Here is a 27,756-nt window from a genome sequence, read left to right on the forward strand (position 1 = left end):
GCGTGCGGCGCGGCGGTCCTGGGGGGAGGCCCTGCGCTCCATGGGAACCCCCTTTCCCCGGCGTGCGGCGCGGCGGTCCTGGGGGGAGGCCCTGCGCTCCATGGGAACCCCCTTTCCCCGGCGTGCGGCGCGGCTGTCCTGGGGGGAGGCCCTGCGCTCCATGGGAACCCCCTTTCCCCGGCGTGCGGCGCGGCGGTCCTGGGGGGAGGCCCTGCGCTCCATGGGAACCCCCTTTCACCGGCGTGCGGCGCGGCGGTCCTGGGGGGCAGGCCCTGCGCTCCATGGGAACCCCCTTTCCCCGGCGTGCGGCGCGGCGGTCCTGGGGGGAGGCCCTGCGCTCCATGGGAACCCCCTTTCCCTGGCGTGCGGCGCGGCGGTCCTGGGGGGAGGCCCTGCGCTCCATGGGAACCCCCTTTCCCCGGCGTGCGGCGCGGCGGTCCTGGGGGGAGGCCCTGCGCTCCATGGGAACCCCCTTTCCCTGGCGTGCGGCGCGGCGGTCCTGGGGGGAGGCCCTGCGCTCCATGGGAACCCCCTTTCCCTGGCGTGCGGCGCGGCGGTCCTGGGGGCAGGCCCTGCGCTCCATGGGAACCCCCTTTCCCCGGCGTGCGGCGCGGCGGTCCTGGGGGGAGGCCCTGCGCTCCATGGGAACCCCCTTTCCCCGGCGTGCGGCGCGGCGGTCCTGGGGGGAGGCCCTGCGCTCCATGGGAACCCCCTTTCCCCGGCGTGCGGCGCGGCGGTCCTGGGGGGAGGCCCTGCGCTCCATGGGAACCCCCTTTCCCCGGCGTGCGGCGCGGCGGTCCTGGGGGGAGGCCCTGCGCTCCATGGGAACCCCCTTTCCCGGGCGTGCGGCGCGGCGGTCCTGGGGGGAGGCCCTGCGCTCCATGGGAACCCCCTTTCCCCGGCGTGCGGCGCGGCGGTCCTGGGGGGAGGCCCTGCGCTCCATGGGAACCCCCTTTCCCCGGCGTGCGGCGCGGCGGTCCTGGGGGGAGGCCCTGCGCTCCATGGGAACCCCCTTTCCCTGGCGTGCGGCGCGGCGGTCCTGGGGGGAGGCCCTGCGCTCCATGGGAACCCCCTTTCCCCGGCGTGCGGCGCGGCGGTCCTGGGGGGCAGGCCCTGCGCTCCATGGGAACCCCCTTTCCCTGGCGTGCGGCGCGGCGGTCCGGGGGGGAGGCCCTGCGCTCCATGGGAACCCCCTTTCCCTGGCGTGCGGCGCGGCGGTCCTGGGGGGAGGCCCTGCGCTCCATGGGAACCCCCTTTCACCGGCGTGCGGCGCGGCGGTCCTGGGGGGCAGGCCCTGCGCTCCATGGGAACCCCCTTTCCCCGGCGTGCGGCGCGGCGGTCCTGGGGGGAGGCCCTGCGCTCCATGGGAACCCCCTTTCCCTGGCGTGCGGCGCGGCGGTCCTGGGGGGAGGCCCTGCGCTCCATGGGAACCCCCTTTCCCTGGCGTGCGGCGCGGCGGTCCTGGGGGGAGGCCCTGCGCTCCATGGGAACCCCCTTTCCCCGGCGTGCGGCGCGGCGGTCCTGGGGGGAGGCCCTGCGCTCCATGGGAACCCCCTTTCCCTGGCGTGCGGCGCGGCGGTCCTGGGGGGAGGCTCTGCGCTCCATGGGAACCCCCTTTCCCTGGCGTGCGGCGCGGCGGTCCTGGGGGCAGGCCCTGCGCTCCATGGGAACCCCCTTTCCCCGGCGTGCGGCGCGGCGGTCCGGGAGGGAGGCCCTGCGCTCCATGGGAACCCCCTTTCCCCGGCGTGCGGCGCGCTGGTCGTGGGGGGAGGCCCTGCGCTCCATGGGAACCCCCTTTCCCTGGCGTGCGGCGCGGCGGTCCTGGGGGGAGGGCCTGCGCTCCATGGGAACCCCCTTTCCCTGGCGTGCGGCGCGGCGGTCCTGGGGGGAGGCCCTGCGCTCCATGGGAACCCCCTTTCCCCGGCGTGCGGCGCGGCGGTCCTGGGGGGAGGCCCTGCGCTCCATGGGAACCCCCTTTCCCTGGCGTGCGGCGCGGCGGTCCTGGGGGGAGGCCCTGCGCTCCATGGGAACCCCCTTTCCCCGGCGTGCGGCGCGGCGGTCCTGGGGGGAGGCCCTGCGCTCCATGGGAACCCCCTTTCCCTGGCGTGCGGCGCGGCGGTCCTGGGGGGAGGCCCTGCGCTCCATGGGAACCCCCTTTCCCCGGCGTGCGGCGCGGCGGTCCTGGGGGGAGGGCCTGCGCTCCATGGGAACCCCCTTTCCCCGGCGTGTGGCGCGGCGGTCCTGGGGGGAGGCCCTGCGCTCCATGGGAACCCCCTTTCCCCGGCGTGCGGCGCGGCGGTCCTGGGGGGAGGCCCTGCGCTCCATGGGAACCCCCTTTCCCTGGCGTGCGGCGCGGCGGTCCTGGGGGGAGGCCCTGCGCTCCATGGGAACCCCCTTTCCCCGGCGTGTGGCGCGGCGGTCCTGGGGGGCAGGCCCTGCGCTCCATGGGAACCCCCTTTCCCTGGCGTGCGGCGCGGCGGTCCTGGGGGGAGGCCCTGCGCTCCATGGGAACCCCCTTTCCCCGGCGTGTGGCGCGGCGGTCCTGGGGGGAGGCCCTGCGCTCCATGGGAACCCCCTTTCCCCGGCGTGCGGCGCGGCGGTCCTGGGGGGAGGCCCTGCGCTCCATGGGAACCCCCTTTCCCTGGCGTGCGGCGCGGCGGTCCTGGGGGGCAGGCCCTGCGCTCCATGGGAACCCCCTTTCCCTGGCGTGCGGCACGGCAGTCCTGGGGGGCAGGCCCTGCGCTCCATGGGAACCCCCCCCCCGGCCCAGCGGGGTCGGCCTTGTAGGACTCGCCTCCCTGCTGGCTGGGTCTTGCCAAGTCTCGCCCAGCCTGCCTGGAACGTGCGGCTCTTGCGTCCGTCGGGCAGCCGCCTGGCTGGCGTCCCGGCTGCCTGCCTGCGGTCGGCCCCTCGGGCGCGCTGGTCTGGGCGCTGGCCCTGCTGCTGCCTGGCCGCGGGTGACGCTGCCTCTCTCCGACTCCCCAGAGCCCCCGGTGTCCGTCGTGAGGAGCCGGGCGGGCCCGGAGCGGCAGGGCCTGTTGGCCGGCGAGGACTTGGTGCTGGCCTGCGAGGTGTCTCGGCCCAGTGCTGCCGTGCGCTGGCTCCGGGACGGCCAGGAGCTGGTGGCCAGCGAACGCGTCCGCATCGAGGCCCAGGGCACGCTCAGGCAGCTGACGCTCCTCGGCGCCCAGCCCGGGGACTCTGGCTCCTACGTCTGTGATGCTGCCAGCGACCGGGTGGCGACGGCTGTGGAGGTGGCAGGTGAGCCGGCAGGGCCAGCCAGGGGCGTAGCAGGACGCTGGCCGTCCCCTCGGCTCTCGTTGCCAGGCGGGGCTGACACGGGCAACCCCTGGGACGGGCCCGGGCCCCCGGTCGTGGGAGGGCCAGGGCAGTGCCCCAGGGGAGGGGCAGTTCGCCCAGTCATAGCTGAGTGCGGGCAGAGACCAGCCCCGACTCGACCATCCCAGCCAGAACTCTCCAGGGATGGAGACTGCACCCCCGCCCTCGGGAACCCCTCCTCGTGCTTCCCCACCCCGAGGGAACCCACTTTTCCCAACCATGTTCTGCTTCTAAAAAGCAAAGAGGGGAGCAGGCAAGGCCACGCTGAGTGAGAGTACAGTGTGAAAAGCAGCGTGCAGACAAGCGCAGACACAGACAGGCGGACACACACGCAGACGCACAAACACATGCACAGACGCGCACACAGACAGGTGCGCGCACACAGACGCGCAGACACAGACAGGCGGACACACATGCAGACGCACAAACACATGCACAGACGCACACACAGACAGGTGCGCACACACAGACAGGCGGACACACATGCAGACGCACAAACACATGCACAGACGCGCACACAGACAGGTGTGCACACACAGACGCGCAGACACGTGCGGAGAGGGGCACACACACAGACACACACAGGTGCATACAGAGACAGGTGCACACACACAGATGCGCAGACGTGTGCAGGCACACGCACACACACAGACTCGCAGATACATGCGCAGATGCACACACAGACACATATGCAGGCGCGCAGACACGCGCAGGGGACACAGACACAGGCGCACAGACACACAAGTGCACACACAAACACAGGTGCACAGACACTTGCGGAGAGAGGCACACAGGCGCGCAGACACACACATGTGCAGACACAGGCGCACAGACACACAAGTGCACACACAAACACAGGTGCACAGACACGTGCGGAGAGAGGCACACAGGCGCGCAGACACACACATGTGCAGACACAGGCGCACAGACACACAAGTGCACACAAACACAGGTGCACAGACACGTGCGGAGAGAGGCACACAGGAGTGCAGACACACACATGTGCAGACACAGGCGCACAGACACACAAGTGCACACACAAACACAGGTGCACAGACACGTGCAGAGAGAGGCACACAGGCGTGCAGACACACACATGTGCAGACACAGGCGCACAGACACACAAGTGCACACACAAACACAGGTGCACAGACACGTGCGGAGAGAGGCACACAGGCGCGCAGACACACATGTGCAGATACAGGCGCACAGACACGCACAGGCGCCTACACAGACACAGACGCGCACACACTGCCGATGGTTGAGACTGACTGGTGAGGAGTCAGGCCTGCAGGGCCAAAGCCAGAGGCTGAAGGCAGAAGCCCCCCGTTGGAGTCTGGGTTCGGGGTTGAGCTGCCGTCCCCTATCCCAGCATTTCCCACTTCCCCTTTGCCGGCTCTGCCAGGCTCCAGCCACGTCCCCGGTTTGCGTCTTGCTCGGCCTGTCTCCAGGACTCTGCGGTTCTGCTGGTTCCTTCAGCCTCAGAGCCCTTGTCTGCAAGGGTCCTTGTGCTTGGCCACCTGCGCATCCGTGGGGCTGTCCCCCAGCCCTGCAGACAACGGGCGACAGTCCCAGAAGGCACAGCCCAGTGTGCGTGCAGAGCAGGGCACCGCTGAGGGCGCACGGGCTGGTCATGAGAAGCCGACAGCTCATAAGCCGGTCGCTCTACAGGGCCTATCGCCTTCCTTCCGCTTACAGCCTCCAGTACCCAGCCTAGCTCTCCCCAGCAACGTGCCACGGTTGCTCCTTGTCCTGCCATCTGCCACCCCTGAGAACAGCCTCCTTGGAGCCTCCCTGCAGGGACGTGCAGGCTGCTCTCCAATCCCCCTCGCTCTGCTCTTCTGCAGACTGAACAGACCCAAGTCCCTCGGCCTCTCCTCGTAGGTCTTGTGCTCCAGCCCCCGAATCATTTTGGTCTCCTCCGCTGGACCCTCTCCAATGTGTCCACGTCCTTTCTGTAGTGGGGGGCCCAGAACTGGACAATACTCCAGATGTGGCCTCCCCAAAGCCGAATAAAGGGGAATGATGACATCTCTGGATCTGCTGGCAATGCTCCTCCTAATGCACCTAATATGCCATTAGCCTTCTTGGCGACAAGGGCCCCTGTTGACTCACGTCCAGCTTCTCATCCACTGGAACCCCCAGGGCCTTTTCTGCTGACCTGCTGCTCAGCCCGTGGGTCCCAGCCTGTACCAGTACTTGGGATTCTTCCCTCGCCAGGGCAGGACTCTGCCGGTGTCGAACCTCATCCAGTGTCTTTCGGCCCAACCCTCCGATCTGTCCAGGCCACTCTGGACCCTGTCCCTGCCCTCCAGCGTATCTACCCCTCCCCCGGCTTTGTGTCAGCTGCGAACTCGCTGAGGGGGCTATTAATGACCTGGTGGGGACGTGAAGACAAAACCGGCCCCAGAACTGTCCCTTGGGGCTCTGCGCCTGGTACCAGATGCCTTGCTCCCTGCCGGCTGGGCCCGACAACCCAGCCAGAGCAGCAGGGCGCATCCCGCTGAGCCGCACCTGGCTCCTCTGCTCGCCTGGGGTCCCCTGCTGGGCCCCGTGTCCTGGCCGGATCTCGTTCCCCTGGGGCCCCTCGGCCTCCCCTCCGACCCTTCCCATTTCTGCTCTTGAGTCTTTGTGCTGCTCTGCCCCAGCCCAGAGGCAGCCTCGGACGGTGCTGGGGTGGGGGGCTGGCTGGGCCCCTGAAGGACAGGCCCCTACACAGGACTGCCCCCCGCTCCCGGGCAGCCTGGCCTGGGAGCCCCCCTGCCCTCCAGGTCCCAGCAGGCTCTGGGCATCGGCCCCTGGGAGCAGGCGCAGGCCTGGGGGAGCAGCCGGAGCCTGCGGGGGCTGGGTCAGCGTGGCCTTGGCCGGCTCCCAGGCGCCGCGCTGGGCCCTTACCAGCCGGGGAAGAGGGCTGTGGGTGAGGGGTCTGGCTCCAGGCCAGGCTGGGATCCCGTGACGGAGCAGAGGAGCCAGGGGCTGGCTCAGCGGGATGCGTCCTCCTGCTTTGCTAGACCAGGGCCTCTGGCCCCCGCCTCAGCCATCGCGCCCGGGCGCCCAGCCGCCTGCTGAGCCAGCAGCAGCACCAGGGCAGGGGCAGCTTGCACCTGGGGCCGCTAACAGCCCCCCAGCGCCCCCTGCTGGGTGAGGCAGGGCTGGAATCACTGGAAGTGCCCCCCCCAGCCAGTGCCCTGCTCCCCCCCACATCCTGCAGTAGCGTCCGGGGCTGCGTGATCATTGTCACGTTACTGGATCTTGAGGGGAGCAGCCAGATCACTGCTGCACCCATAGGTGGGGGTGTTGGCCCCAGAAATGGTATAAAAGGGGGCCATGTGGGGTGCTGAATAGAAGCTTATTATCTGATAATCCTATGTAAGGGTATGTCTACACTACAAAGTTAATTCGAACTAACGAATGTTAGTTTGAATTAACTTTGATAGGTGCTACACTAGCGCTCCGCAAGTTCGAACGTAATTGGAGCTAGCGGAGCGCTTAGTTCGAACTAGGTAAACCTCATTGTACGAGGATTAAGCCTAGTTCGTACTTACTAGTTCGAATTAAGGGGTGTATAGCCCCTTAATTCGAACTAGTGGGAGGCTAGCCCTCCCCAGCTTTCCCTGGTGGCCACTCTGGCCCCCTCCCGGCCCCGGAGCCCTTAAAGGGGCACGGGCTGGCTACGGTGCCCATGCCAGGTGCAAGCCTGCCAGTACCCAGCCAGCAGACCCTGCACCTGGCACGGCTCGAGCCACCCACCCGATGCCCCCCAGCCCTCCCCCTCTTCCCGGGACCAGGCTGGCGGCTCTCGGAAGCCTGGCCAGGACCGCAAGAGGCGGGCACCCACCTGGGCTAGTGCGGACATCGTGGTCCACGTGGTCCACGAGGTCCTCATTCCACGAGGAGTACAGCTAGTTCAGATAGGAAGCCTAATCCCAACTAGCTACTCCGTGCCGTGTGTAGCCGCGCGGCACGGGGTCCGAACTACCCGGCATTTAAAAATGGCGCCGTCCGGCTTTATGCAAATGAAGCCTGGGAAATTCAAATCCCGGGCTTCATTTGCAACTCCGTATGACTACATTACCCTCCTAGTTCGAACTAGGGGGGTAGTGTAGACAGACCCTCACTCTCAGGCTTTTCTTTCTCGTGGTAATAAACCTTTAGATATAGATTCCAAAGGATTGGCCCAGCGTGATTTGTGGGTAAGGTCCAGAGGGGAAATTGACCAGGGATCTGTGGCTGGTTTCTTGGAACCGGACAGGACTTGTTCGGGGTAGGTGGGATTGGGTGCTAGGACCCCCCACCTGTGTATAGGCCCGGGGCCATCTGGGGCACGGATATTGCTGGGGTGTCGGAGGGGTTTTGCTCGGGAGGCTTCAGGCAGGCAGCTGGCGCGCTCTGTGGGACTGGTTTGTGGCCGGTTTGGAGAGGTCGCCAGTCGGGGGCTGTAAGGAGCCAGGATTTGAGCAATTCGCCCTGAGCAGGCGCCCTCAGCTGTGCCCAGACACGGCCCGGTCCGTCACAATCATCTCCTCTTGTTCCAGCGCCCCCGGTGCGTGTGGTGAACAAGGAGGCGGCCCAGGTGCCTGTGGAGGTCCTGGAAGGGGAGAGCGTCACACTGGTTGCCCGGATCTCCCAGGAACAGGCTCCTGTCCGATGGCTGAAGAACAAGCGGGTGCTGGGCTCCGGGGCGCGGCTCCTCCTGGGCAGCCAGGGGCCCTCACGCAGCCTCACCATCCAGCAGACGGAGCCGGGCGACAGCGGCACCTTCAGCTGTGACACGGGGGACGATGAGGTGCACTTCACCCTGCGTGTGAGGGGTGAGCCAGGCTGGGGGATCGTCAGCGCCTGTCCGGCTCCCTGCCAGCTCCTGTGGGCACCCGGCTCCCTGCATGGCTCCCTGCCAGCTCCTGTGGGCACCCGGCTCCCTGACAGCTCCTGTGGGCACCCGGCTCCCTGCCGGCTCCTGTGGGCACCCGGCTCCCTGCATGGCTCCCTGACAGCTCCTGTGGGCACCTGGCTCCCTGACAGCTCCTGTGGGCACCTGGCTCCCTGCCGGCTCCTGTGGGCACCCGGCTCCCTGACAGCTCCTGTGGGCACCCGGCTCCCTGCCGGCTCCTGTGGGCACCCGGCTCCCTGCATGGCTCCCTGCCAGCTCCTGTGGGCACCTGGCTCCCTGACAGCTCCTGTGGGCACCTGGCTCCCTGCCGGCTCCTGTGGGCACCCGGCTCCCTGCATGGCTCCCTGCCAGCTCCTGTGGGCACCCGGCTCCCTGACAGCTCCTGTGGGCACCTGGCTCCCTGGCAGCTCCTGTGGGCACCCGGCTCCCTGCACGGCTCCCTGCCAGCTCCTGTGGGCACCCGCCTCCCTGCAGGGCTCCCTGCCCACTCCTTTGCCTGGTTCTTGCCTGGCTCCCCTGCCCACACTTGGCTCCCATGCATGCCCGGCTCCTGCCCGCCTGTTCATGGTTACACAAAGGGTACGTCTAAACTACATGCCTCCGTCGACGGAGGCATGTAGATTAGCCAGATTGGCAGAGGGAAATGAAGCCGCGATTAAAATAATCGCGGCTTCATTTAAATTTAAATGGCTGCCCCGCTCTGCCGATCAGCTGTTTGTCGGCAGATCGGGGCAGTCTGGACGCGACGCGCCGACAAAGAAGCCTTTCTTGATCGGCACAGGTATGCCTCGTGAAACAGCACGGTCAGAGCCAACAGGGCCGCCCGGGCTAACCAGCCAGTAAGAGAAGCAGAGAAAGGGCAAAAGGCCATTCGAACGCTAGAAGTGAAACCCTAGTGAGGAAGAGAGAAGGGAGCGGAAACACCGTGTAAAAATAGAACTAGGAAGGCAAAAGGAGTTTGGGGAGCGGCCGGCCAAACCCTCAGGAAGTAGCAGCAGCCTATTTGGAAGAGCACCCCGAGCAGGGCGCTGCCGGGCCGGGGCCAGGCGCTGGGGGAGCTGGCGGGGCCTCCGGGCCGATGGGCTCGTGGGGAAGGGAGGTGACGTGTGCTGAGGAGACGGGGAGATTCCCGGAGCGGAGCCGTTCTCTGTAGCCGGCAGGGCTGAGGGGCGAGAGGAGAACAAACTGGTCCACACCCGGGCGGAGGTGGCCGGCCCCGGTGGCATCACCCGAGGGTCTGGGCGAACTCGGCCGGGAAGCCGCTGAGCTACCGAGCGCGGTTTGCACCCTGCCCTGACGCCAGCGCTGGGTGGGCGGCTCCGTGGGCGCCAGGCCTGGAAAAGGCTCTGGGCCCCGGCAGTGGCAGGCGGGGGGGTCCAGCAGCCGCAGGGCATGTTGGCTGCTGCCCGAGGGCAGAGCGGCACGGCCCCGTGCGGGGGGAGCCTGGCTGCTGGGCAGGCAGGACGCTGCCAGATGAGCCCGTGCCCGAGCCAGCCTGGCCGCCCCACGCTCCCCGCTCTCTCCCGCAGAGGCGCCGGTGCTGTTTGTGAACAAGCAGGCGCGGCCGGAGAAGCTGCTGGTGCTGGAGGGGGGCAGCGCGGTGCTGTCGGCCATCGTCTCCAAGGAGCAGGCCTCCGTGAGCTGGCGGGGGCCCGAGCGGCCCCTGGAAGCGGGGCCACGCTGCGAGCTGCGCCAGGAGGGCCGGGTGCACAGCCTGGTGCTGAGCAACGTGGGCAAGGCCGACGCCGGCCTCTACACCTGCCTGTCCCGCCAGGACCAGCTGCAGTTCGACCTGAGCGTCAAAGGTGAGGCCGGCCTCCGGGCAGGGGAGGGGCGGCCCTGGGGCCCTAGCGCTGACGGGCCCTGCTCTCCCCCAGAGCTGCCGGTGAAGTTTGTGCGAGGCCTGTCGGACGTGCAGGCGCACGTGGGCGAGCCGGTGCTGCTGTGGTGCGAGCTGTGCAAGCCCCGGGGCCAGGTGGTGTGGCTGAAGGACGGGCGGGAGCTGGCGCCCAGCCCTGGGCGCGAGATGAAGGCGGAGGGGCGGGAGCGCTCCCTGGCACTGAGCAGCGTGGGGCCCGAGGACGCTGGCGAGTACTCCTGCGAGTCCAAGGACGACCGCACGCTGGCCATGCTGACCGTGCAGGGTGAGGCGGGGCCGGGCGCTGACCAGGGACGACCCCCAGGCCCTGCCATGCCCTGCCTCCGGACCAGCACCAGGGACTGACCCCCAGGCCCTGCCCTGCCTCCAGACCAGCACCAGGGACTGACCCCCAGGCCCTGCCCTGCCTCCGGACCAGCACCAGGGACTGACCCCCAGGCCCTGCCCTGCCTCCAGACCAGCACCAGGGACTGACCCCCAGGCCCTGCCCTGCCTCCAGACCAGCACCAGGGACTGACCCCCAGGCCCTGCCCTGCCTCCGGACCAGCACCAGGGACTGACCCCCAGGCCCTGCCCTGCCTCCAGACCAGCACCAGGGACTGACCCCCAGGCCCTGCCCTGCCTCCAGACCAGCACCAGGGACTGACCCCCAGGCCCTGCCCTGCCTCCGGACCAGCACCAGGGACTGACCCCCAGGCCCTGCCCTGCCTCCGGACCAGCACCAGGGACTGACCCCCAGGCCCTGCCCTGCCTCCGGACCAGCACCAGGGACCGACCCCCAGGCCCTGCCCTGCCCTGCCTCCGGACCAGCGCCAGGGACTGATTCCCCCAAGATCTGGCAAAGGGGCCAGGCAGTGGCGGGATGGGCCCAAGGGGCAGGACAGTGGGGGGGTGGGGCCAAGGGGCAGGGCAGTGGGGGGGGCGAGCGGGACCAATGGTGGGAGGGGGTGTTTAGTTTTTATTCTGTTACAAAGTTTGCCTACCGGAGGCAAAACCCTCGGCCCCGGGGCCAAGAGCAGCCCCTGCCCCCAACCGTCACAGACCAGCTCTAGGCAGCTTCCAGCCCCACAGACACAGCCTCTGTGACCCCAGCCCTGCACTGGGGGAGGCGGGTGAATGAGGGTGGTGGGAGGAGAGAGATGGTTGGGGGGTGGGGGAATGCAGGTGTGTGAGCAGGGGTGGGGGAGGTAAGGCAGACAGTTAAGGGAAGGGGGGTGAGTGGGGGTGGGCATGCGAGAGGGGGAGGTGAGATGGTTAAGGGAAGGTGGGGGCAGCGGGCAAGTAGGGGCAGGGAGGTAAGGGAGACGGTTGCAGGTGGGGGAGGTGGACAAGCGGGTGAGGGCAAAGGTGGGCAAATGAGTGGGGGGAGCAGGGAGGTAAGGGAGACGGGGAGGAGGTGGGCGTGGGGGGGAGCAGGGAGGTAAGGGAGACAGGGAGGAGGTGGGCGTGGGGGGGAGCAGGGAGATAAGGGAGACAGGGAGGAGGTGGGCGTGGGGGGGAGGTCAGGGTGACGGAGGAGGTGAGCGTGGGGGGGAGGTAAGGGAGACGGAGGAGGTGGGCGTGGGGGGGAGGTCAGGGTGACGGAGGAGGTGGGCGTGGGGGGGAGGTAAGGGAGACGGGGAGGAGGTGGGCGTGGAGGGGGCGGTCAGGGAGCGGGGGGAAGTGGGCGTGGAGGGGGCGGTCAGGGAGCCGGAGGAGGTGGGCGTGGGGGGGCGGTCAGGGAGACGGAGGAGGTGGGCGTGGGGAATGGGGGGTAAGGGAGACGGGGAGGAGGTGGGCGTGGGGGGGAGGTAAGGGAGACGGGGAGGAGGTGGGCGTGGGGGGGCGGTCAGGGAGACGGAGGAGGTGGGCGTGGGGAATGGGGGGTAAGGGAGACGGGGAGGAGGTGGGCGTGGGGGGAGCGGGGAGGTAAGGGAGACGGGGAGGAGGTGGGCGTGGGGGAGGTAAGGGAGACGGGGAGGAGGTGGGCGTGGGGGAGGTCAGGGAGCCGGAGGAGGTGGGCGTGGGGGGGCGGTCAGGGAGCCGGAGGAGGTGGGCGTGAGGGGGCGGTCAGGGAGCCGGAGGAGGTGGGCGTGGGGAGTGGGGGGTAAGGGAGACGGGGAGGAGGTGGGCGTGGGGGGAGCGGGGAGGTCAGGGAGACGGGGAGGAGGTGGGCGTGGGGGAGGTCAGGGTGACGGAGGAGGTGGGCGTGGGGGGGAGGTAATGGAGACGGGGAGGAGGTGGGCGTGAGGGGGCGGTCAGGGAGCCGGAGGAGGTGGGCATGAGGGGGCGGTCAGGGAGCCGGAGGAGGTGGGCGTGGGGGAGGTCAGGGAGCCGGAGGAGGTGGGCGTGAGGGGGAGGTCAGGGAGACGGGGAGGAGGTGGGCGTGGGGGGGCGGTCAGGGAGCCGGAGGAGGTGGGTGTGGGGGGGAGGTCAGGGAGACGGGGAGGAGGTGGGCGTGGGGGGGCGGTCAGGGAGCCGGAGGAGGTGGGCGTGGGGGGGAGGTCAGGGAGACGGAGGAGGTGGGCGTGAGGGGGCGGTCAGGGAGCCGGAGGAGGTGGGCGTGGGGGAGGTCAGGGAGCCAGAGGAGGTGGGCGAGGGAGGTGGGGGGTAAGGGAGACGGTTGGGGGAAGGGGCGTCGGGGTTAAAGCGAGGTGTGGGGGGAGCGAGGCGCAGGGAGCCCAGTGCCCCCCCTCTCACCGCTCTGCCCCCAGTGCCCCGGCGGGTGGAGATCATCTCAGATCTGCACAGCCTGACGGTGCTGGAGGGGGAGGACGCCACCTTCAAGTGCCTGGTGTCTCCGGAGGACGTGGCCCTGACGTGGCAGCTGAGCGGCCGGGCCGTGGCCCCCTCGGAGCGGCTGCTGGTGTCCCGGAACGGGCTGTGCCACGCCCTGACCCTCCGGCGCTGCCAGCTGGGAGACGCAGCCACCGTGGCCGCCTGTGCCGAGGGCGTCGTGAGCACTGCCCGGCTGAGCGTGCAAGGTGAGGGCCTGGGGGGTCTGCCCGGCTGAGCGTGCAAGGTGAGGGCCTGGGGGGTCTGCCCGGCTGAGCGTGCAAGGTGAGGGCCTGGGGGGGCCTGCCCGGCTGAGCGTGCAAGGTGAGGGCCTGGGGGGGTCTGCCCGGCTGAGCGTGCAAGGTGAGGGCCTGGGGGGTCTGCCCGGCTGAGCGTGCAAGGTGAGGGCCTGGGGGGGCCTGCCCGGCTGAGCGTGCAAGGTGAGGGCCTGGGGGGTCGGCCCGGCTGAGCGTGCAAGGTGAGGGCCTGGGGGGCCTGCCCGGCTGAGCGTGCAAGGTGAGGGCCTGGGGGGGCCTGCCCGGCTGAGCGTGCAAGGTGAGGGCCTGGGGGGGCCTGCCCAGCTGAGCGTGCAAGGTGAGGGCCTGGGGGGCCTGCCCGGCTGAGCGTGCAAGGTGAGGGCCTGGGGGGCCTGCCCGGCTGAGCGTGCAAGGTGAGGGCCTGGGGGGCCTGCCCGGCTGAGCGTGCAAGGGGAGGGCCTGGGGGGGTCTGCCCGGCTGAGCGTGCAAGGGGAGGGTCTGGGGGGTCTGCCCGGCTGAGCGTGCAAGGTGAGGGCCTGGGGGGCCTGCCCGGCTGAGCGTGCAAGGGGAGGGCCTGGGGGGTCTGCCCGGCTGAGCGTGCAAGGTGAGGGCCTGGGGGGCCTGCCCGGCTGAGCGTGCAAGGGGAGGGCCTGGGGGGGTCTGCCCGGCTGAGCGTGCAAGGGGAGGGCCTGGGGGGGTCTGCCCGGCTGAGCGTGCAAGGGGAGGGCCTGGGGGGGCCTGCCCGGCTGAGCGTGCAAGGGGAGGGCCTGGGGGGCCTGCCCGGCTGAGCGTGCAAGGGGAGGGCCTGGGGGGTCTGCCCGGCTGAGCGTGCAAGGGGAGGGCCTGGGGGCCTGCCCAGCTGAGCGTGCAAGGGGAGGGCCTGGGGGGGTCTGCCCGGCTGAGCGTGCAAGGGGAGGGCCTGGGGGCCTGCCCGGCTGAGCGTGCAAGGGGAGGGCCTGGGGGGTTCTGCCCGGCTGAGCGTGCAAGGGGAGGGCCTGGGGGGTCTGCCCGGCTGAGCGTGCAAGGTGAGGGCCTGGGGGGGCCTGCCTGGCTGAGCGTGCAAGGTGAGGGCCTGGGGGGTCTGCCCGGCTGAGCGTGCAAGGGGAGGGCCTGGGGGGCCTGCCCGGCTGAGCGTGCAAGGGGAGGGCCTGGGGGGCCTGCCTGGCTGAGCGTGCAAGGTGAGGGCCTGGGGGGTCTGCCCGGCTGAGCGTGCAAGGGGAGGGCCTGGGGGGGTCTGCCCGGCTGAGCGTGCAAGGGGAGGGCCTGGGGGGCCTGCCCGGCTGAGCGTGCAAGGTGAGGGCCTGGGGGGCCTGCCCGGCTGAGCGTGCAAGGTGAGGGCCTGGGGGGCCTGCCCGGCTGAGCGTGCAAGGTGAGGGCCTGGGGGGCCTGCCCGGCTGAGCGTGCAAGGTGAGGGCCTGGGGGGCCTGCCCGGCTGAGCGTGCAAGGGGAGGGCCTGGGGGGGTCTGCCCGGCTGAGCGTGCAAGGGGAGGGTCTGGGGGGTCTGCCCGGCTGAGCGTGCAAGGTGAGGGCCTGGGGGGTCTGCCCGGCTGAGCGTGCAAGGGGAGGGCCTGGGGGGTCTGCCCGGCTGAGCGTGCAAGGTGAGGGCCTGGGGGGCCTGCCCGGCTGAGCGTGCAAGGGGAGGGCCTGGGGGGGTCTGCCCGGCTGAGCGTGCAAGGGGAGGGCCTGGGGGGGTCTGCCCGGCTGAGCGTGCAAGGGGAGGACCTGGGGGGGTCTGCCCGGCTGAGCGTGCAAGGTGAGGTCCTGGGGGGCCTGCCCGGCTGAGCGTGCAAGGTGAGGGCCTGGGGGGGTCTGCCCGGCTGAGCGTGCAAGGGGAGGGCCTGGGGGGGTCTGCCCGGCTGAGCGTGCAAGGGGAGGGCCTGGGGGGGTCTGCCCGGCTGAGCGTGCAAGGGGAGGGCCTGGGGGGGTCTGCCCGGCTGAGCGTGCAAGGGGAGGGCCTGGGGGGGTCTGCCCGGCTGAGCGTGCAAGGGGAGGGCCTGGGGGGGTCTGCCCGGCTGAGCGTGCAAGGGGAGGGCCTGGGGGGCCTGCCCGGCGGGAAGCCCCAGCCCTGCACCCCCGTCCGCTGCCAGAGTCGAAGGGTTATTGGTTCCCAGAGCCGCCGCGGGTTTGGGGTCGCTGTCGCCGCAGGGCCAGGGCAGGCAGCCTCATTCACGGGCCCTGAACCCCCCTTCCTGCTCCCAGGCTGCTCTCCTCACCCTACCCAGCCGCCTCCTCCAGTGCCCTGCCCCCCAGGTGCTCTCTGCTGTCACAGCCTCAGGAGGGGAGAGGCTGCACATACCGGCCTCCCTTTCCTCATCAGTTAGTGCTGCAGGCCCGGGGAAACTGAGGCGCGCACACACTCACACACCCGGCACTCCAGAGCAGCATAGGGCAGTAGGATCACATGGACCCCCTCAGACACACGGTGACCGGCATTGCCAAAGTGGCCTGCCCCCCACCGTGGCCCAGCGGGCAAGGGGAGGCCCTGGGGCGGGACCGGCCCGGCTGAGCATGCGAGGGAGGTGAGTCTGGGGGAGGTCTCAGGAAGGTCTCGGGGGGATCTCTCACAGGCTGTGGGGGATAGTCCCTAGGAGGTTGCCCGGGGGTCTCTTGGGACCTGGCCAGCGGGGGCAGGGTGCCCGGGGCTCTCGGGGCCTGGCCAGCAGCGGGGGGGTGCCCGGGGGGTCTCTCGGGGCCTGGCCAGCGGGGGAGGTGTCCGGGGGTCTCTCGGGGCCTGGCCAGCGGGGGAAGTGTCTGGGGGTCTCTCAGGGCCTGGCCAGCGGCGGGGGGGTGCCCGGGGGTCTCTCTCTGGGGCCTGGCCAGCGGGGGAAGTGTCTGGGGGTCTCTCAGGGCCTGGCCAGCGGCGGGTGGGTGCCCGGGGGTCTCTCTCTGGGGCCCGGCCGGCGGGCAGGGTGCCCGGGGGGGTCTCAGGGCCTGGCCAGCGGCAGGGGGGTGCCCGGGGGGTCTCAGGGCCTGGCCAGCGGCGGGGGGGTGCCCGGGGGTCTCTCGGGGCCTGGCCAGCGGCAGGGGGGTGCCCGGGGGTCTCTCGGGGCCTGGCCAGCGGCGGGGGGGTGCCCGGGGGTCTCTCGGGGCCTGGCCAGCGGCGGGGGGGTGCCCGGGGGGGTCTCAGGGCCTGGCCAGCGGTGGGGGGGTGCCCGGGGGGTCTCTCGGGGCCTGGCCAGCGGCGGGGGGGGTGCCCGGGGGGGGTCTCAGGGCCTGGCCAGCGGTGGGGGGGTGCCCGGGGGGTCTCTCGGGGCCTGGCCAGCGGTGGGGGGTGCCCGGGGGGGTCTCAGGGCCTGGCCAGCGGCGGGGGGTGCCCGGGGGGGTCTCAGGGCCTGGCCAGCGGCGGGGGGGTGCCCGGGGGGTCTCAGGGCCTGGCCAGTGGCGGGGGGGTGCCCGGGGGTCTCTCGGGGCCTGGCCAGCGGCGGGGGGGTGCCCGGGGAGTCTCAGGGCCTGGCCAGCGGCGGGGGGGTGCCCGGGGGTCTCTCGGGGCCTGGCCAGCGGCGGGGGGGTGCCCGGGGAGTCTCAGGGCCTGGCCAGCGGCGGGGGGGTGCCCGGGGGGGTCTCTCGGGGCCTGGCCAGCGGCGGGGGGGTGCCCGGGGGGTCTCAGGGCCTGGCCCGGGGGTCTCAGGGCTCCTGGTGCTGGCCGTGTGGCAGTGGCAGCTCTGGCCTGGTGCTTACAGAGGCCCAGGTGCGGTTCGTGCGGCTGGCTGCAGGACGTGCGGGCGGAGGAGCTGCAGGACGTGGAGCTGGAGGTGGAGCTGAGCTGCGAGGCGGGCGAGGTGCAGTGGCTGAAGCAGGGGGTGCTGGTCCAGCCGGGCAGCAAGTACCAGCTGCGGGAGGCCGGGCGCCGCCGGGGACTGACCATCCGCCGGCTCAGCCCCTCGGACCGCGGCACCTACCGCTGCGAGAGCCTGCACGACCGGACCCAGGCCAGGCTGAGCGTGGAGCGTAGGTGCCCTGCCCGGGCGGGGGAAGGGAGGGGTGGGACCCACAGTGGCCATGGGGAGCCGAGCAACTGCCCCGAAGCTCAGGGGCCGTCCTGGCCGCTGGAGCCGTTCCCCCCGGAGAACTGGGGGCATATGGCCAGCCCATCCCCCGCTGCCATCCCCCCGCTGCCCCCCCGCGCCGGTCCGGGTGCAATCCCACCGCTGCCCCCCCGCGCCGGTCCGGGTGCAATCCCACCGCTGCCCCCCCGCGCCGGTCCGGGTGCAATCCCACCGCTGCCCCCCCGCGCCGGTCCGGGTGCAATCCCGCCGCTGCCCCCCCGCGCCGGTCCGGGTGCAATCCCGCCGCTGCCCCCCCGCGCCGGTCCGGTGCAATCCCGCCGCTGCCCCCCCGCGCCGGTCCGGGTACCATCCCACCGCTGCCCCCCCGCGCCGGTCCGGGTGCCAATCCCACCGCTGCCCCCCCGCGCCGGTCCGGGTGCCATCCCACCGCTGACCCCCGCGCCGGTCCGGGTGCCATCCCACCGCTGCCCCCCCGCTGCCCCCCCGCGCCGGTCCGGGTGCCATCCCACCGCTGCCCCCCCGCGCCGGTCCGGGTGCCATCCCACCGCTGCCCCCCCGCGCCGGTCCGGGTGCCATCCCACCGCTGCCCCCCCCGCGCCGGTCCGGGTGCCATCCCACCGCTGCCCCCCCGCGCCGGTCCGGGTGCAATCCCACCGCTGCCCCCCCCGCGCCGGTCCGGGTGCCATCCCGCCGCTGCCCCCCCCGCGCCGGTCCGGGTGCCATCCCACCGCTGCCCCCCCCGCGCCGGTCCGGGTGCAATCCCACCGCTGCCCCCCCCTCCGCGCCGGTCCGGGTGCCATCCCACCGCTGCCCCCCCCGCGCCGGTCCGGGTGCCATCCCACCGCTGCCCCCCCGCGCCGGTCCGGGTGCCATCCGCCGCTGCCCCCCCGCGCCGGTCCGGGTGCGAATCCCGCCGCTGCCCCCCCGCGCCGGTCCGGGTGCCATCCCGCCGCTGCCCCCCCGCGCCGGTCTGGGTGCCATCCCCCCGCTGCCCTCCTGCGCCGGTCCGGGTGCCATCCCACCGCTGCCCCCCCGCGCCGGTCCGGGTGCCATCCCACCGCTGCCCCCCCGCGCCGGTCCGGGTGCAATCCCACCGCTGCCCCCCAGCATGGCTCTCTTGCAGCCCGAAAGGTGTCCGTGCGGAAGCCGCTGTCGGATGTGGAGACCTTTGAGAAGGAGACGGCCACGCTGCAGCTGGAGCTGTCCCACGCCGACGTGCCCGGGCTGTGGACACGGGATGGCATCCGGGTGAAGCCCAGCCGGACCTGCCGGGTCAGCGCCACGGGCTGCGTGCACAGCCTGACGCTGCTGGGGCTCACGCTGCAGGATTCAGGGACCATCACGTTCACTGCTGACACCTTGCGCTCCAGCGCCCGCCTGACTGTCAGAGGTGGGGCTCCGCTGTGGGTCGCGCCACGTGTCAGACCTGGGGGGCCCAGGAACACAGGCTCCCCCTCAGCCTGACGCTCTGCAGTGCCCAGCCAGGAGCTCCCTGCTGTGAGCTTCCCCACAGCAGTGTCCTGTGTCCCTCTGGTCCCCTCCTCCTGCGCTGACCCTTGGGCCTGTGTCTCTCCCCACAGAGCTGCCCGTGGCCATGGTGAAGGCCCCCCGGATGTGGGTGTCCCGGAGACGGGGCTGCCAGCTTTGAGTGCGAGCTGTCCCGGGCCCTGGCGGAGGTGAAGTGGTACAAGGTGAGGGCGGGTGCCTGGTGCCAGTCGGGCTGGGGGCTCGCGGGACGGTGCCCCAGGGGGCTGCAGGTCTCAGCCCCTCGGGCGGCCCCTGACTCCGTGTCCCTGCAGGACGGGGCAGCGCTGCGAGTGGGGCCCCGGTGCCGCATTTACTCCGTGGGCCGCCGGCGCCTGCTGCAGCTCAGCCACTGCCGCCTGGAGGACGCGGGCGAGTACGTGTGCGACGCGGGTGACTGCCGGGCCGCTTGCCAGGCTGCGGGTCTACGGTACGCGGGCAGCCTGGGGCGGGGCGGGGGGGAGACGGGGCCACCCTTAGGCCCCCAGGGCTCTGTGGCTCCGGGACTCCAGGGTTCTGTTGCTGGCCTGTCCCGTGCAGAGCGCCTGGTGCAGATCGTGCAGGAACTGGCCGACGTGCACGTGCGGAGGACGAGAACGCCGTCTTCACCTGCCAGGTGTCGCACGAGGACGTGAAGGGCGAGTGGTTCAGGGGCAGTGAGAAATCAAAGCCACAAGCACGGTGAAAATTCGGCAGGAGGGTGAGTGTCCCTGCCCCCCCCACGTGTGTCCCCGTGTCCGGCTGCTGCCCTTACACCGACGCGCTCGCCCTGCGCTGGATGGGGGGAGGAGCCCTGGCAGATCCCGGGGCTACTGGCAGGAGTGCACAGCGTGGGGCCTAGTTCAGACAGGTGTGCTGTCGGGCGCACGCACACACACACACACGCTGTGATGGGGCACACACCCACACACATCCTATTGCTCCCCCCCCCACACACACACACCCTATTGCTCCCCACACACACACACACACCCTATTGCTCCCCACACACACACACACACACACCCTATTGCTCCCCACACACACACACACACACCCTATTGCTCCCCCCCCACACACACCCTATTGCTCCCCCCCCACACACACACCCTATTGCTCCCCCCCCACACACACACCCTATTGCTCCCCACACACACACACACACACACCCTATTGCTCCCCACACACACGCACACACACCCTATTGCTCCCCACACACACGCGTGCGCGCGCACACACACACACACCCTATTGCTCCCCACACACACGCGTGCGCGCACACACACACACACACCCTATTGCTCCCCACACACACGCGCACGCGCACACACACACCCTATTGCTCCCTACACACACACACACACACACACCCTATTGCTCCCCACACATACGCGTGCGCGCACACACACACACACACCCTATTGCTCCCCACACACACGCGTGCGCGCACACACACACACACACACACACACACCCTATTGCTCCCACACACACGCGTGCGCGTGCACACACACACACACCCTATTGCTCCCCACACACACGCTGTGCGCGCACACACACACACACACCCTATTGCTCCCACACACACACGCGCACGCGCACACACACACCCTATTGCTCCCTACACACACACACACACACACACACCTATTGCTCCCACACATACGCGTGCGCGCACACACACACACACCCTATTGCTCCCCACACACACGCGTGCGCGCACACACACACACACACACACACACCCTATTGCTCCCCACACACACGCGCGCGCGCGCAGCGCACACACCCTATTGCTCCCCCCCCACACACACACCCTATTGCTCCCCACACACACACACACACACACACACCCTATTGCTCCCCACACACACACACACCCTATTGCTCCCCACACACACGCGCGCGCACACACACACACCTTATTGCTCCACACACACACACACACACACACCCTATTGCTCCCCACACACACGCACACGCACACACCCTATTGCTCCCCACACACACGCGCGCGCACACACACACACACACACACCCTATTGCTCCCCCCCACACACACCCTATTGCTCCACACACACACACACACACACACACACACACACACACACCTATTGCTCCCCACACATGCACACACACACCCATGCTGTGATGGGCACGCACTGCACGCACGCACGCACACACACACACACCCTATTGCTCCCCACACACCGCGCACACACACACCCATGCTGTGATGGGGCGCGCACACATGCACACATACACCTACGCTGTGATGGGGCACACACGCTGTGATGGGGCGCGCATGCGCACACACACACACCCTATTGCTCCCCACACGCGCACACACAAACCCATGCTGTGATGGGGCGCACACACGCTGTGATGGGGTGTGGATGCACACACACACACCCTGTTGCTCCCCACACACACACACACACACCCTGTTGCTCCCCCCCCACACACCCTATTGCTCCCCCCCCACACGCTGTGATGGGGCGTGCGCGCACACACATGCGTACACACCTTATTGCTCGCCACACACGCACTCACACACAAACACCCCCCATACACTCTATTGCTACACACAAACACCACACACACACCCTATTGCTCCCCATACACATGCGCACACACCCTATTGCTCCCCATACACACACACACAAACACCCCCCACACACTCTATTGCTACACACAAACACCACACACACACCCTATTGCTCCCCCCCACACACTCTATTGCTACACACATAAACACCACACACACACCCCTATTGCTTCCCCCCCCACACACACACAAACACCCCCCCACACCCTATTCCCCCCCCACAAACACCCCCCACACACTCTATTGCTACACACACACACAAACACCACACACACACCCTATTGCTCCACACACACACACACCCCCCCCACACTCTATTGCTCCCCCCCCCACAAAAACCCCCCCCACACTCTATTGCTACACACACACACACACACACACACACACACACCCTATTGCTCCCCACAAACACGCTGGCTGCAATTCATCCAGGGCCACGTGCTCTGCCCACTGCTCCGTGTCTCAGCCCCGCCTGGCTGACCTCCCAGCTCGGCGTCACGTCCCCAGCCAGGCCCAGACCCACCGTTAGCCCTGCCTCCGTCCCAGGCGCTTTGCTGTAGGGGTGGGGCAGGGGCCCTGCCCCGGGGAGATGCCCCTGCAGCCCCCCCAGGTTGCCCTGCAGTGGTGAGGCCGCGGCTGGGGGCGTCATGCCAGCGCCTTCCCCCACAGGCCCCCGGCACTTCCTGCTCATCTGCAGCGTGCGGCCGGAGGACGCGGGACGCATCCGCTTTGTTGCCAAGGCGGCCGCCTCGGAAGCCAGCCTGCACGTGGAGGGTAACCTTCCCGCGGCCCCGGTCGGCAGCTGGGGCAAGCGGGGGACGGGCTGGCGGGGCGGGCGGGGGGAAGCGTCTGGCGGGGGATGGGCGGGCGGGGGGGAAGCGTCTGGCGGGGGACGGGCTGGCGGGGCGGGCGGGGGGGAAGCGTCTGGCGGGGGATGGGCGGGCGGGGGGAAGCGTCTGGCGGGGGATGGGCTGGCGGGGCGGGCGGGGGGAAGCGTCTGGCGGGGGATGGGCTGGCAGGGCGGGCGGGGGGAAGCGTCTGGCGGGGGACGGGCTGGCGGGGCGGGCGCGGGTGCGGGCGGGAAGCGTCTGGCGGGGGACGGGCTGGCGGGGCGGGCGGGGGGAAGCGTCTGGCGGGGGACGGGCGGGCGAGGGGAAGCGTCTGGCGGGGGACGGGCTGGCGGGGAAGCGTCTGGCGGGGGACGGGCGGGCGAGGGGAAGCGTCTGGCGGGGTGGGCGGGGGAAGCGTCTGGCGGGGGACGGGCCGGCGGGGATGGGCCGGCGGGGGTAGGGATATTAAATGGCGTTTCATTGCTCTTTGACTAGTCGATGGAATTTCCATCCGCTAATCGGTTAGCTGACAGGGGGGAAGTGCGGGGTTGGCTCCCGGCCCCGCCGCGGCTCTGCCCTCCCCACGTCTCAAGGGCCGCCCAGCGCAGGGCCCTGGGTGCGAGCCGGGAATCAGCTGGTTCCAAGCCCCCCTCTGCCTCCCCTGCGCAGATGGCGCTGGGCGGTGGTTCGGCTGTTCACCGGGCTCCACCAGCTCCTGGTCTCCGCCCGCTTGCTGCCCCTCTCTGACGGAGTCCGATGCGCTCGCCTGGTCGCTCCCTGCCTGTGGGCGGGTGCAGGGCGTGAGGGGAGTGACCCCCGCCCCTCGCTCGGCCCCTCCCCACCCCTCCCCTGCCCGGTGGGCTCACGGGTGCCTCTCCGCGGCAGCGCTCCCATCCGGATCGTGAAGCCGCTGCGCGACAAGACGGCGCTGGCGCGGCACAAGGCCACGCTGGAGTGCACGGTGTCGCACGCCCGCGGGCGCTGTGCGCTGGTTCCGCGGAGACACCGAGATCTTCGCCAGCGACAAGTACGAGATCTGCAACCTCGACTGCTACCGGACCCTCGTCATCCACCGGGTGGGGCCGGACGACGAGGCCTCCTACACCTGCGACGCCTTCGACGACCGCTCCTCCGCGCGCCTGCTGGTGGAGGGTGAGGCGCCCGCGCGGCTCCGGGCTGGGTGTGGGGCGGTGCCCCCGCCGTGCTGGGCCATGCAGCCTGGGCAGGTGTCGGGGGGGCCGGGCTGGGTGTGGGGCGGTGCCCCCGCCGTGCTGGGCCGTGCAGCCTGGGCAGGTGTCGGGGGGGCCGGGCTGGGTGTGGGGCGGTGCCCCGCCGTGCTGGGCCGTGCAGCCTGGGCAGGTGCCGGGGGGGCCGGGCTGGGTGTGGGGCGGTGCCCCCGCCGTGCTGGGCCATGCAGCCTGGGCAGGTGTCGGGGGGGCCGGGCTGGGTGTGGGGCGGTGCCCCCGCCGTGCTGGGCCGTGCAGCCTGGGCAGGTGTCGGGGGGGCCGGGCTGGGTGTGGGGCGGTGCCCCCGCCGTGCTGGGCCGTGCAGCCTGGGCAGGTGTCGGGGGGCCGGGCCGGGTGTGGGGCGGTGCCCCCGCCGTGCTGGGCCGTGCAGCCTGGGCAGGTGCCGGGGGGGCCGGGCTGGGTGTGGGGCGGTGCCCCCGCCGTGCTGGGCCGTGCAGCCCGGGCAGGTGTCGGGGGGGGCCGGGCTGGGTGTGGGGCGGTGCCCCGCCGTGCTGGGCCGTGCAGCCTGGGCAGGTGTCGGGGGGGCCGGGCTGGGTGTGGGGCGGTGCCCCCGCCGTGCTGGGCTGTGCAGCCTGGCAGGTGTCGGGGGGGCCCGAGAGGCTGGGGCTGGGGCTGGGGCTGGGGCTGGGGCTCGGGCTGGGGCAGGTGCCGGGGGGGCCCGAGAGGCTGGGGCTGGGTGTGGGGCTGGGGCTGGGGCTGGGGCTGGGGCAGGTGCCGGGGGGGCCCGAGAGGCTGGGGCTGGGGCTGGGGCTGGGGCTGGGGCTGGGGCTGGGGCAGGTGCCGGGGGGGCCCGAGAGGCTGGGGCTGGGGCTGGGGCTGCCTGTGCTCCGGAGCAGCGGCTGCTGATGGTCTCTGCTGGCTCAGTCCCCAGGCGTGTCCCGGCCTGAGGCTCCGGGTGGGCGTCCCCAGCAGCCCAGGCAACTCGGACCCAGAGTCCTGCTCTGTCGGTCCCCCCCCCCGCCTGGGAGCCGTGGCCTTGTCCAGGCTGGGCTCTGTCCTGGTCCCCCCCCCCACCTGGGAGCCGTGGCCTTGTCCTGGCTGGGCTCAGTCCTGGGTCCCCCCCCCCCGCCTGGGAGCCGTGGCCTTGTCCTGGCTGGGCTCTGTCCTGGGTCCCCCCCCCCACCTGGGAAGCCGTGGCCTTGTCCTGGCTGGGCTCTGTCCTGGGTCCCCCCCCCCCCACCTGGGAGCCGTGGCCTTGTCCTGGCTGGGCTCTGTCCTGGGTCCCCCCCCCCCACCTGGGAGCCGTGGCCTTGTCCTGGCTGGGCTCTGTCCTGGGTCCCCCCCCCCCACCTGGGAGCCGTGGCCTTGTCCCTGGCTGGGCTCTGTCCTGGGTCCCCCCCCCCCACCTGGGAGCCGTGGCCTTGTCCTGGCTGGGCTCTGTCCTGGGTCCCCCCCCCCCACCTGGGAGCCGTGGCCTTGTCCTGGCTGGGCTCTGTCCTGGGTCCCCCCCCCCCACCTGGGAGCCGTGGCCTTGTCCTGGCTGGGCTCTGTCCTGGGTCCCCCCCCCCCACCTGGGAGCCGTGGCCTTGTCCTGGCTGGGCTCTGTCCTGGGTCCCCCCCCCCCACCTGGGAGCCGTGGCCTTGTCCTGGCTGGGCTCTGTCCTGGGTCCCCCCCCCCCCACCTGGGAGCCGTGGCCTTGTCCTGGCTGGGCTCTGTCCTGGGTCCCCCCCCCCCACCTGGGAGCCGTGGCCTTGTCCTGGCTGGGCTCTGTCCTGGGTCCCCCCCCCCCACCTGGGAGCCGTGGCCTTGTCCTGGCTGGGCTCTGTCCTGGGTCCCCCCCCCCCACCTGGGAGCCGTGGCCTTGTCCTGGCTGGGCTCTGTCCTGGGTCCCCCCCCCCACCTGGGAGCCGTGGCCTTGTCCTGGCTGGGCTCTGTCCTGGGTCCCCCCCCCCCACCTGGGAGCCGTGGCCTTGTCCTGGCTGGGCTCTGTCCTGGGTCCCCCCCCCCCACCTGGGAGCCGTGGCCTTGTCCTGGCTGGGCTCTGTCCTGGGTCCCCCCCCCCCACCTGGGAGCCGTGGCCTTGTCCTGGCTGGGCTCTGTCCTGGGTCCCCCCCCCCCCACCTGGGAGCCGTGGCCTTGTCCTGGCTGGGCTCTGTCCTGGGTCCCCCCCCCCCACCTGGGAGCCGTGGCCTTGTCCTGGCTGGGCTCTGTCCTGGGTCCCCCCCCCCCACCTGGGAGCCGTGGCCTTGTCCTGGCTGGGCTCTGTCCTGGGGTCTCCCCCCCCCCCCACCTGGGAGCCGTGGCCTTGTCCTGGCTGGGCTCTGTCCTGGGTCCCCCCCCCCCACCTGGGAGCCGTGGCCTTGTCCTGGCTGGGCTCTGTCCTGGGTCCCCCCCCCCCACCTGGGAGCCGTGGCCTTGTCCTGGCTGGGCTCTGTCCTGGGTCCCCCCCCCCCCACCTGGGAGCCGTGGCCTTGTCCTGGCTGGGCTCTGTCCTGGGTCCCCCCCCCCACCTGGGAGCCGTGGCCTTGTCCTGGCTGGGCTCTGTCCTGGGTCCCCCCCCCCCCACCTGGGAGCCGTGGCCTTGTCCTGGCTGGGCTCTGTCCTGGGTCCCCCCCCCCCACCTGGGAGCCGTGGCCTTGTCCTGGCTGGGCTCTGTCCTGGGTCCCCCCCCCCACCTGGGAGCCGTGGCCTTGTCCTGGCTGGGCTCTGTCCTGGGTCCCCCCCCCCACCTGGGAGCCGTGGCCTTGTCCTGGCTGGGCTCTGTCCTGGGTCCCCCCCCCCACCTGGGAGCCGTGGCCTTGTCCTGGCTGGGCTCTGTCCTGGGTCCCCCCCCCCACCTGGGAGCCGTGGCCTTGTCCTGGCTGGGCTCTGTCCTGGGTCCCCCCCCCCCCACCTGGGAGCCGTGGCCTTGTCCTGGCTGGGCTCTGTCCTGGGTCCCCCCCCCCACCTGGGAGCCGTGGCCTTGTCCTGGCTGGGCTCTGTCCTGAGGTCCCCCCCCCCCACCTGGGAGCCGTGGCCTTGTCCTGGCTGGGCTCTGTCCTGGGTCCCCCCCCCCACCTGGGAGCCGTGGCCTTGTCCTGGCTGGGCTCTGTCCTGGGTCCCCCCCCCCCACCTGGGAGCCGTGGCCTTGTCCTGGCTGGGCTCTGTCCTGGGTCCCCCCCCCCCACCTGGGAGCCGTGGCCTTGTCCTGGCTGGGCTCTGTCCTGGGTCCCCCCCCCCACCTGGGAGCCGTGGCCTTGTCCTGGCTGGGCTCTGTCCTGGGTCCCCCCCCCCCACCTGGGAGCCGTGGCCTTGTCCTGGCTGGGCTCTGTCCTGAGTCCCCCCCCCCACCTGGGAGCCGTGGCCTTGTCCTGGCTGGGCTCTGTCCTGAGGTCCCCCCCCCCCACCTGGGAGCCGTGGCCTTGTCCTGGCTGGGCTCTGTCCTGGGTCCCCCCCCCCACCTGGGAGCCGTGGCCTTGTCCTGGCTGGGCTCTGTCCTGGGTCCCCCCCCCCACCTGGGAGCCGTGGCCTTGTCCTGGCTGGGCTCTGTCCTGGGTCCCCCCCCCCCCCTGGGAGCCGTGGCCTTGTCCTGGCTGGGCTCTGTCCTGGGTCCCCCCCCCCACCTGGGAGCCGTGGCCTTGTCCTGGCTGGGCTCTGTCCTGGGTCCCCCCCCCCACCTGGGAGCCGTGGCCTTGTCCTGGCTGGGCTCTGTCCTGGGTCCCCCCCCCCCCCACCTGGGAGCCGTGGCCTTGTCCTGGCTGGGCTCTGTCCTGGGTCCCCCCCCCCCACCTGGGAGCCGTGGCCTTGTCCTGGCTGGGCTCTGTCCTGGGTCCCCCCCCCCCACCTGGGAGCCGTGGCCTTGTCCTGGCTGGGCTCTGTCCTGGGTCCCCCCCCCCCACCTGGGAGCCGTGGCCTTGTCCTGGCTGGGCTCTGTCCTGGGTCCCCCCCCCCCACCTGGGAGCCGTGGCCTTGTCCTGGCTGGGCTCTGTCCTGGGTCCCCCCCCCACCTGGGAGCCGTGGCCTTGTCCTGGCTGGGCTCTGTCCTGGGTCCCCCCCCCCACCTGGGAGCCGTGGCCTTGTCCTGGCTGGGCTCTGTCCTGGGTCCCCCCCCCCCTGGGAGCCGTGGCCTTGTCCTGGCTGGGCTCTGTCCTGGGTCCCCCCCCCCACCTGGGAGCCGTGGCCTTGTCCTGGCTGGGCTCTGTCCTGGGTCCACCCCCCCCCACCTGGGAGCCGTGGCCTTGTCCTGGCTGGGCTCTGTCCTGAGTCCCCCCCCCCCACCTGGGAGCCGTGGCCTTGTCCTGGCTGGGCTCTGTCCTGAGTCCCCCCCCCCCACCTGGGAGCCGTGGCCTTGTCCTGGCTGGGCTCTGTCCTGGGTCCCCCCCCCCACCTGGGAGCCGTGGCCTTGTCCTGGCTGGGCTCTGTCCTGGGTCCCCCCCCCCCACCTGGGAGCCGTGGCCTTGTCCTGGCTGGGCTCTGTCCTGGGTCCCCCCCCCCCACCTGGGAGCCGTGGCCTTGTCCTGG

At 71.2% G+C, this 27,756-nt stretch overlaps 1 protein-coding gene across 1 annotated transcript in view; it reads left to right on the forward strand.

Annotated features, from left to right (window-relative positions):
- Positions 1-2,985: 2,985 nt before the first annotated feature.
- The window catches only part of LOC142823433 (obscurin-like protein 1), a gene marked incomplete at its 5' end in the record, with an annotated part of 30,671 nt that continues 5,900 nt past the window's right edge, over positions 2,986-27,756 (forward strand). The window contains 13 exon segments of the mRNA XM_075914481.1: positions 2,986-3,261; positions 7,875-8,150; positions 9,760-10,035; positions 10,108-10,374; positions 12,803-13,072; positions 16,801-16,823; positions 16,825-17,428; positions 19,215-19,310; positions 19,313-19,351; positions 21,908-22,012; positions 22,738-22,837; positions 22,954-23,035; positions 23,037-23,220. Of these exon segments, the coding sequence (XP_075770596.1) occupies positions 2,986-3,261; positions 7,875-8,150; positions 9,760-10,035; positions 10,108-10,374; positions 12,803-13,072; positions 16,801-16,823; positions 16,825-17,428; positions 19,215-19,310; positions 19,313-19,351; positions 21,908-22,012; positions 22,738-22,837; positions 22,954-23,035; positions 23,037-23,220 (2,598 nt within the window).

Source organism: Pelodiscus sinensis, unplaced genomic scaffold, assembly GCF_049634645.1.
Source record: "Pelodiscus sinensis isolate JC-2024 unplaced genomic scaffold, ASM4963464v1 ctg155, whole genome shotgun sequence".
In the NCBI taxonomy this organism is placed as follows: Eukaryota; Metazoa; Chordata; order Testudines; family Trionychidae; genus Pelodiscus; species Pelodiscus sinensis.